We start from the raw sequence: 10,113 nt of genomic DNA on the forward strand, positions 1-10,113 counted from the left end.
AGTAATTTCAAAAAAATTCCTACGCACACGCAAGATCACGGTGATGCATAGAAACGAGAGGGGAGAGTGTCGTCCATGTACCCTCGTAGACCGTAAGCGGAAGCGTTATGAGAACGTGTTTGATGTAGTCGTACGTCTTCACGATCCGACCGATCCAAGTATCGAACGTACGGCACCTCCGAGTTCAGCACACGTTCAGCTCGGTGACGTCCCACGAACTCCGATCCAACAAAGCTTCGAGGGAGAGTTCTGACAGCACGACGGAGTGATGATGGTGATGATGATGCTACCGATGCAGGGCTTCGCCTAAGCACCACTGATCGAGGTGGATTATGATGGAGGGGGCACCGCACACGGCTAAAAGATCAACTGATCAACTTGTGCGTCCATGGGGTGCCCCCTCGTATATAAAGAAGTGGAGGAGGGGTAGGGGCGGCCCTCTACTATGGCGCGCTCTGGGGAGTCATCGGGAGTAGGATTCCCCCCTTCCATGTAGTAGGAGTAGGAGAGAAGGAAAGGGAAAAGAGAAGAGAAGGAAGAAGGGGGCGCCGCCCCTCCCCCTAGTCAAATTCGGACTAGGCCTTGGGGGGGGGGGTGCAGCCTCCTCTCTCTCTCTCTCTTTCCCCTAAAGCCCAATAAGGCCCATATACTCTCCGACGAATTCCCGTAACTCTCTGGTACTCCGAAAAATACCCGAATCACTCGGAACCTTTCCGATGTCCAAATATAGTCGTCCAATATATCGATCTTTACGTCTCGACCATTTCGAGACTCCTCGTCATGTCCCCGATCTCATCTGGGATTGCGAACTACCTTCGGTTCATCAAAACACATAAACTCATAATACTGATCGTCACCGAATGTTTAGCGTGCGGACCCTACGACTTCGAGAACTATGTAGACATGACCGAGACTCATCTCCGGTCAATAACCAATAGCGGAACCTGGATGCTCATATTGGATCCTACATATTCTACGAAGATCTTTATCGGTCAAACCGCATAACGGTATACGTTGTTCCCTTTGTCATTGGTATGTTACTTGCCCGAGATTCGATCGTCGGTATCTCAATACCTAGTTCAATCTCGTTACTGGAAAGTCTCTTTACTCGTTCCGTAATGGATCATCTCGCAACTAACTCAGTCACATTGCTTGCAAGGCTTATAGTGACGTGCATTACCGAGAGGGCCCATAGATACCTCTCTGAAAATCGGAGTGACAAATCCTAATCTTGATCTATGCCAACTCAACAAGTACCATCGGAGACACCTATAGAGCACCTTTATAATCACCCAGTTACGTTGTGACGTTTGGTAGCACACAAAGTGTTCCTCCAGTATTCAGGAGTTGCATAATTTCATAGTCTAAGGAACATGTATAAGTCATGAAGAAAGCAGTAGCAACAAACTAAACGATCATTGTGCTAAGCTAACGGAATGGGTCAAGTCAATCACATCATTCTCTAATGATGTGATCCCGTTAATCAAATGACAACTCATGTCTATGCCTAGGAAACTTAACCATCTTTGATTCAACGAACTAGTCAAGTAGAGGCATACTAGTAACACTCTGTTTGTCTATGTATTCACACATGTACTAAGTTTCCGGTTAATACAATTCTAGCATGAATAATAAACATTTATCATGATATAAGGAAATAAATAATAACTTTATTATTGCCTCTAGGGCATATTTCCTTCATAGAATGCCCACCCCTGGAATGAAACTCGGCGACGGCGACGCGCATTGCAAGGACTCCGACCACCATCGGATGCAAAAGTATTTATTATACGGAGGAAAAAGGCGTACAAGATTTTGTGAGCATCTCTAGCCGTTGCCCCTCCAGGAGGCTAAAAAATCGCCGCCTGGGGGCGAGCCGACGTTAAAATCGGCTCTGGGGGCGATTGAGTTCCCAGCCGCCGCCCAAGGCATCGATATCGGCCCGTTTTTGCCGCAATTGTGCCTGCTTTTTGGCCCACTTCCGGCAAAAATCGGCCCGCTGTCGGCGCAAATCGGTCCATATTCGTCGTGGTTTGGCGCAAATTCAACAGAAGTTATTTTTTATCACATAGTTCATCACAGAAAATCAATAGAAATCAAATAGTTAACAACAAATAGTTCAATACAAATTATATAGTTCAACAAATAAAAACTCATATTTCATCACACGTCGAGCTAGGCGTTGCTCTTGAGCCTCCATAGGTGCTCCACCAGATCCTGCTGCCGTTGTTGATGCACCTGTGGGTCTCGGATCTCCTGACGCATATTGAGGAAGGCAGTCCAGGTTACCGGTAGCTGGTGATCTACTTGCGCAAGAGGACCCTGCCTGTAATATGGTTCAGTGTCAAACACTGGCTCTTTCTGCTCGCTCTAAATGATCATGTTGTGCAAGATGACACAACAAGTCATGATCTCCCACATTTGATCTTTCGGCCAGGTCTGAGCAGGGTATCGAACAACAGCAAATCAAGATTGGAGCACACCAAATGCCCGCTCGACATCCTTCCTGCAGGCCTCCTGAACCTTCGCAAAGTGGGAGTTCTTGCCTCTTGGCACGAGGTTTGAGATAGTCTTCACAAATGTAGACCATCTCGGATAGATGCCATCAGCTAGGTAGTATCCCTTGTTGTAGTGCCGCCCATTGATCTCGAAGTTCACCGGAGGAGAATGACCTTCAACAAGCTTGGCAAAGACAGGGGAGCACTGCAGCACGTTGATGTCATTGTGAGTTTCTGGCATACCAAAGAAGGAGTGCCAAATCCAGAGGTCCTGTGTGGACACTGCCTCAAGTACCACATTACAACCGCCTTTGGCGCCTTTGTACATCCCCTACCAAGCAAATGGACAGTTCTTTCATTTCCAATGCATGCAGTCGATGCTTCCAAGCATTCCAGGAAATCCTCTTGCTGCATTTTGTGCTAGGATCCGAGCAGTGTCTTCAGCATTGGGTGACCGCAAGTATTGCGGTCCAAACACCGCCACCACTGCCCTGCAGAACTTGTAGAAACACTCAATGGTCGTGGACTCGGTCATGCACCCATAGTCGTCGAGTGAATCACCGGGAGCTCCGTATACAAGCATCCTCATAGCTGTCGTGCACTTTTAGATTGAGGTGAACCTAAGTTTGCTAGTGCAATCCTTTTTGCACTTGAAGTAACTGTCGAACTCCCGAATGGAATTTACAATCCCGATGAAAAGCTTTCGGCTCATCCGATAACGACGCCGAAATACTTTGTCGCCGTGCAGTGGAGCGTCGGTGAAGTAGTCGGGGTAGAGCATGCAATAGCATTCCAGACAATGCCGGTTCTTTGCTTTCAGCCGCCTCGACGCCGAGCCACCTCGCCGCGGCTTTTCATTACTCGCAAGCAGGCTGGCGAGGGCGGCGAGAACCATGAGATGCTCCTTGTCCTGGACGTCGGCATCGGCTTCCTCCTCCAGCAGCACTTCGAGCGCCTCCTCATCGTCTGAGTCCATTGTCGAGCAGACAAATCGCCGAACACCTGGCGGGCGCGCAGCCGCCGGTATACCGCCTTGCACGGCCGGAGCGCCGGAAAACTCGCCCAGAAGGTGGTGGAGAGGTTGCCGCGGTGAAACCTTCTCTCTTTTCCGGCGGGAAATGGCCTATCTAGCGGTGGTAGGCGGTGGGCGGCGCCGGGATCGGCAGGGTGGTGGCCGAGCGCGCGGGGGTGGGGGACGAATCTGGAAGATTGCCTTGACTTTTCGTCTGACAATGTGGCCCAGGCATGTTTTTTCCTTCCCTAGAGCCCCCGAGCGCCCCCTAATGCGCTGGGTTCGGTCTGGGATCGCATGGCCCCAAAACGGGCCGAGCCGGCAAATTTCGGCGTCTTAGGGACGCGACTGGGTTTTTTTTCAACGCCGACGTGAAAAAAGTCGCCCCGGAGGCCTGTTGGGGCGTGGCTGGATATGCTCTTACTAGTAGGGTTTTAGGGTGTGTTTGGATTGTGGCCAAAGTGTATTTTATCAAAATTTTGGTCATGACTTAAAGATTGGTCTTTGTTTGAATGGTTGTCAATTTTTTAGCATGTTAATAAACTCTAGCCAATTCATTTTTTCTGACAATGTTGACCAAATCATGGGCAACCAAAACCTCCTGACACAAACCAAACACACCTTAGAGCGTCCATCCCCGGCGGCGCAGCCCGAACCTCCCCCCTCCCGCGGCGATGCGCCAGCACGCCCCCGCCTACACGCCGGAGGCGGCCTCCGCGTCGGCCACGGGTGGCGCGGGCGAGCGGCACAGCCTGCCGGCGCTGCAGGCCAAGATGAAGCGCGACCCGGAGGGGTACGAGACGGAGCTCCGCCAGCTGCAGCGCCACTTCGAGTCCTCGGTGTTCCTCTTCCGGCAGCAGGCGGCGCTGTCGTCGTCCTCCTCGGGCGGCGGCGGCGGGGAGACGGCCAAGGAGCTCGGCGACCTCGCGCTCTTCCTCGCCCACGTCGCGCCCTTCTACCCCAACGACCTCGCCGACCTGCCCGACCACATCGGGGGCCTGCTCGACACCAACGCCCGCGCGCTGCCGTCCGGCCTCCGGGTGCACCTCGTGCAGGCACTCATACTGCTGGTCAATCGGAAGGTGAATTCCTGTTCAATTCATTAGTTGCCTTCAGATTGAAATTTGTTTGGTATTGGTGGGCAAGAAGAGATAATGAGCTATTGGTACGAATTATTGTTCAAATTCATTGATGTGGGGTCTGTTTATCGTGGTTAATGTATACGGCAGTTGACAAGATTTTTCTGCTAGTACATTGGGAAAATGTGTACCTCTTTCAGTTTTGCTTCTTATGACCACAGAAGATGTGTACCTGTTGGTACATTATAGGATAGCAGCAAATTAGGCCGATGGGCTTTGCATTGTTCAGGAATTCATTCATACTGATACTACAGTAATGCAATGGCCGAAGCCTAGGATAAATCATCTCAACGGAAAGTTTTGAACTTTGACCTGAACTGTAACCACCACTGTTCCCAGAGTATATGGTCTTGGTTTTCTTCCTTCCAAATTTGATGTTCTATCAGCCCCATTAGGAAGTGTAACCGGACTGCGAGTCCGTGATTGTCTGGCTGTCATCTTTAAAATTTAAGGGCCTCTGGGTCGCAGTTGAGTTTCTAGACGCGTTTTTTATTTGGTAATGGAGGAGGACTAGAGAGTGGATTATTACCGAATGAAGAGCTTTTTTCTTTGCCTTGCAGAGTTCAGTTTTGCAATCTTATATCATTGCAATCTTTTGTTACTTAAATGTTTAGATTGTTGATCTGGAAGACACCATGGAGTTATTTATGGAGCTTCAAGTCATTGGAGACCGAGCAGTAAAAAAGCTTGCATTTTCACATATTGTACACAGCATCAGAAGGATGAATCAGAAGCACAAGAATGAAGCCAAGAATCGTAAACTGCAAGGCATCCTTTTTAAATTAGTACAGGTTTGCAACATCTTACACTTGATTTAAGAAGTATTATCATACTTAACATTGTAGCTGGTAAGCATACACTTGAGGCCATTTCTCACCTCATCTGATTATTTCCTGTTTGTCAGGGCGAGGAAGAGTCGAGAGCAAAGAGGGCTTTTACTATCCTATGTGATCTTCACCGTCGAAGGGTCTGGTTTGATGACCGCACAGCAAATGCTATATGCGATGCTTGTTTCCATCCCTCTTCGAGGTACATTTTGTAAGGAAATGTAGGTGTTTGCTGTTGGTTGCTTCCCATCTAAAACAGTGTATTCTACATGCAGGCTTATGACAGCTGCTATTTCATTACTCATTGGGTATGAAAATGTTGAGCAAGAGGATGATAGTGATGCCAGTAGTGAAGATGAAGCAAGTCAAAACCCAAATATTATACTTAGTAAAGAAGATGTCTACAAGGTGATTTGGATGTTTTGAATATTGGGTCTCTATTGATAGTATTTTAGATCTTATGGTTTCACTTGTCTCTTCTAATGCATTCTGTCTTTTCTTGATATTTTTTTTCTCAGGCAAATCACAAGGGTACCTCTGCTAGTAAGAAAAAGAAGAAAGCTAAATTGGAGCGTGTAGTTCGTAGTATGAAAAGGCAACAACGTAAATCCAATGAGGAGACTGGCTCCAATTACTATTCGCCCCTTACGTATTTAAAGGATCCCCAGGTAGAGTAACATCATAAATTTTTAAGCTGTGTCATTGTCACCATAAAATGAGATGCCACATCCACTTCTTGCTGTTGATGAGATAATCTTCTATTATGCTGAAACTCCTTTTGGGGCTCTTACAGGGTTTTGCAGAGAAACTCTTCTCTCGGCTACAGAAATGCAATGAACGATTTGAGGTTGGTCTTATTATTCCTATATCTAATATCCCTTCATGCTGCTGTGTTGTCCTTTTGGAGGTTGACATGGTTTCCTCGGTTACACAGTGACCATTATCAAGTTGGTGTCATAGATGTCTGTAATTTCTTATGTTGATGGTCAATCTTTCAAATGTTCGCTGATGCAGATTCTAACATTACTTGTATTGTGACACGAGTAAGAACAACCCTCAAAGTAGGAGAATACAGACTTAAATCTCAATTGTTGAATTGTGTACAGCAAGATCGGTTGCTCAGCTCACTAGGTGGTTAAAGGGTAGTCTACAAGGGTGTAATTATTAGAAGTGTCATCTGAAACCAAAAATAGGTTGCTTTAGGTGGCTGGCGTGAGCTAGTTTTCATCCAATGGTTAAGATTGTTAGATCCCGTTCTTATTTTTCGGCTTGTTCTGACTTCATATGCTCGCTATCATATCAACCTTTTCCACATTTAGCATGCGATTGCATGCTCTTCTGTAGCTTAGGCTTCTGCCACTTTTTGGTGAACACGAACCATTTCAGTTTAAAGGAAAACCATTGCATGTGCAGGTAAGGATGATGATGTTGAAGGTCATAGCAAGGACTATTGGCCTGCATCACTTGGTTTTGTTGAACTTCTATCCATATCTTCAAAGATATGTTCAAGTATGTTACTTAACTGAGAGTATGCCTAGCCTGCATCAGCCTTTGAAAAATTGCTAGTTCTATTCTATGCTGATATGGTCATATATTCCTTTACCCTTATGCAATGCAGCCTCACCAACGAGATGTGACTACTCTACTTGCTGCAGCAGTACAGGCTTGCCATGAGATGGTTGGACACTGTACTTTCCCCCTGTATTTTGTAACCAATGATGTCACTTCTCTGGATATTTTAAATGCAACGAAATTAATTTGTTTCTTTTGCAGGTGCCTCCTGATGCTGTTGAACCGCTGTTCAAGCAGATAGTAAATCAATTTGTGCATGATCGTTCCCGTCCGGAGGTTTGCACGACTCGCTTATTCATCATTTGAAGTGTGTGTACTTCCTGATTAACGTGAGCATATGTCTAACTAATTGACTTCTTTTAGGCTATTGCTGTTGGCCTGAATGTTGTGAGAGAGATCTGCATGCGAATTCCTTTGGTACTTACTTTGCTCTTCTCTGACATCCCAGTTTCAGACTTCTGTGCATTTACTTAGTTTGTGGTGCTACCTTAAAAGACTCATGGATGGTACACTGAAAAGATTGTGATAGTTGTGTGACTAAAAGTTTTAAGCATAACTAAATGAAGACGCGTAGACTCGGCTATACATGACCAGGCTTCGTTTATTTAATTTTAGTAGTGGTCTACCATATTGTCGATCTTGAGCTTGGAAAGTTTCACTGGTGCTGTTCTTTTATGCTTGTAAACTAAACGTGCAGTCTTGCATACCTTGTGTCCTTGGGTCCTCTATGGATTCTAGAATGCCCAGGAAGATACTACTGGTTCCTTTACTCACTTAACTTCCTTTGATTCTTCCTCTAAATCGGCAGATGATGAATGAGGATCTACTCCAAGACCTTGTTTTATATAAGAAGTCCCACGAGAAAGCTGTTTCTATTGCCGCTCGCTCACTTATCACATTATTCAGGGAGGTCAGATATTTTCTTGCAGATTCTGTGTCTGTTTTGGCATTTGCAGTTTTGTTTCACTTAGCTAAACCTACTTTTTTTCTGAATTCAGATCTGTCCTTCATTGCTAGTCAAGAAAGATCGTGGCCGTCCTATTGATCCAACTGCTCGGCCAAAAGCATTTGGAGAAACCACTATTGCTAGTGATGTGCCTGGAGCTGAGTTGCTAGATGAAGAGATGTCACCAGAGGGGGGTTCAGACGATGAGTCTGATGCTTTTGATTCCGATGACGAGGAAGTGTTGCCATCTGCGAGTGGTACCCGGCAAAGTTTGGAGAGTTTATCAAACAAGCTTGATGCTAGTGAAGATCATGAAGATGAAGTATCTGGGGAACAAGATGATGCAGAGGAACTAGACGAGGATGATAGTGATGACGATATGGATGAACTAGATGACGACTCTAACGTGGATGGTGATACTGATGCGTCTGATGAGGATGAAGATGAGGAGCTCAATGAAGATTCAGAGAATGAAGACTCGGACCAGGAGGTTGAAGACAGTGATGAGGGGGATAAATCAAAGGGCAGCGGTTCCAAGGTGCAGAAGAGAAAGTTAAGTGATTATATTGGACAACTTGATGCTGCAGATGCAAGCCTTCGAGCTCTGAAGAAGTTAGCAGGAGCTAAGAAGGCTGAAGCCTCAACAGATGAAGCTGGCAGAATTTTCGGCGATGAAGATTTTAAGCGCATAAAAGAGCTCAAGGTATGTGAATTTCGCATAGCTTCTCTACTTCTGTTATACATTCATTCATTGTGTTTCAAGCTTAGAGTACCTACTCTTGTTCAAAACTAAAATTGCTGTTAAGCAAACATTTTACTGAAAGTGCATGAGTTTCAGGCAAAGAAAGCAGCAAAGTTGGCTTTGGTTCAACATGGGCTCAGCACGGGTGACACAAGATCAGTGACCTTCAAACTTCCTTCTACTGATGAGCTTAGCTTGAAGCGCGTTGATCCATCGGAGCTCGCGGTATCCTCTCGCTCCCCGCACACAAAATCACATACATTTTATCTATATAAACTATTCTTCCCCACCTACCGCACGCGCAAAAGCACATACACTTGACCTGTATAAACTATTTATGCAGGCTCACGTCAAGAGAAAGATGACCAAGGAAGAGAGATTAGAGATGGTGAAAGCTGGAAGGGAGGATAGAGGAAAATACCAAGCAAGAGCAGCTATTAAACAGAAAAAGGTAACCCAAGAACCTTATTTCCTTATGTTAGCCTGGGCTACATGTTCGTGGCTGGTGAAAATGTGATCTCGGTGGCATTCCATATACGACATGGATGCTGTAATGTTTTCTTCTGCGGTTTTTTGTTTGACCTTCTATTCCTTGTCTGATCACTTTCTTTTTGGTGTCTGTTAGACGGGTGGCTCGAGCAATAAGCAGAAACAGCACCAGAAGAGGATGCCTCTGGCGGCAAAGAGAGCAAAGGCAGCGCGTTCTCGCCAGGAGAAGAAGACCAAAGCGAAGCACTCAGGAAAGCAGTTCAGGGGACGGAAGGCCTGGAAATAATGAGGGCTTGTGTTTGCTTCTTTGCAATTGGTGCCCGGAAATTTTGACTGTCGTAAGGATATTGTGTATGATATGTTTACATACGATATGCAGTTTACAGCAAGGCCGTATTTTAGTTGTTGCGTGGAAGGAAAAATGTGATGAACGACGAGGATGTATATGGGAAGAAAGAGACTAAGGGGGTGTTCGGATTCCCTCCGCTCCGGACTCAGCTCCGCGGAGCTCGCGGAGCTGCGGGCTAAAATAGTGTAGTTGGAAAGTAGGCACTCCGCAGATCCTGTAATTCTGCGGAGCCGGTGGAGAGCCGAACAGGCCCTAAATGTTTAGTAGTAGGAAACTTTTGATTCACCCGGCTGAAAAGAGACGCTGAGTTCGGGACGCAAAGTTATTGCTCCCGAGCACATTTGCAACCAGATGAACAGTAACACCAAAAAACATTGAAAAAAACTTCAAAAAATTATGATTTTTTGATTAACTTTGACAAATTATCTAAGTGCTTGCAAAGTTTTGTTGAGGAATCACATTCGTGGAAGATGTGCCAAAAAAACAAAAACAAAATCGATGCTCCGAAAATGCTACTTTTGAAAGCAATTTTGGAGCAT

General features: G+C 46.0%; 1 protein-coding gene across 1 annotated transcript; it reads left to right on the forward strand.

Annotated features, from left to right (window-relative positions):
* Window positions 1–4,121: 4,121 nt before the first annotated feature.
* On the forward strand, window positions 4,122–9,704 carry LOC119302037 (protein SDA1 homolog). The gene is made up of 15 exons (XM_037579050.1): window positions 4,122–4,592; window positions 5,264–5,440; window positions 5,554–5,678; window positions 5,752–5,884; window positions 5,995–6,144; window positions 6,270–6,323; window positions 6,890–6,985; window positions 7,095–7,154; window positions 7,250–7,324; window positions 7,412–7,465; window positions 7,857–7,958; window positions 8,047–8,697; window positions 8,833–8,961; window positions 9,080–9,187; window positions 9,362–9,704. Exons 1-15 carry the CDS (start codon window positions 4,185–4,187, stop codon window positions 9,509–9,511), a joined length of 2,472 nt encoding a protein of 823 aa, XP_037434947.1. The 5' UTR covers window positions 4,122–4,184; the 3' UTR covers window positions 9,512–9,704.
* The last annotated feature ends 409 nt before the right edge of the window (window positions 9,705–10,113 follow it).

This window comes from Triticum dicoccoides, chromosome 5A, assembly GCF_002162155.2.
Source record: "Triticum dicoccoides isolate Atlit2015 ecotype Zavitan chromosome 5A, WEW_v2.0, whole genome shotgun sequence".
NCBI classification, from domain to species: domain Eukaryota; kingdom Viridiplantae; phylum Streptophyta; class Magnoliopsida; order Poales; family Poaceae; genus Triticum; species Triticum dicoccoides.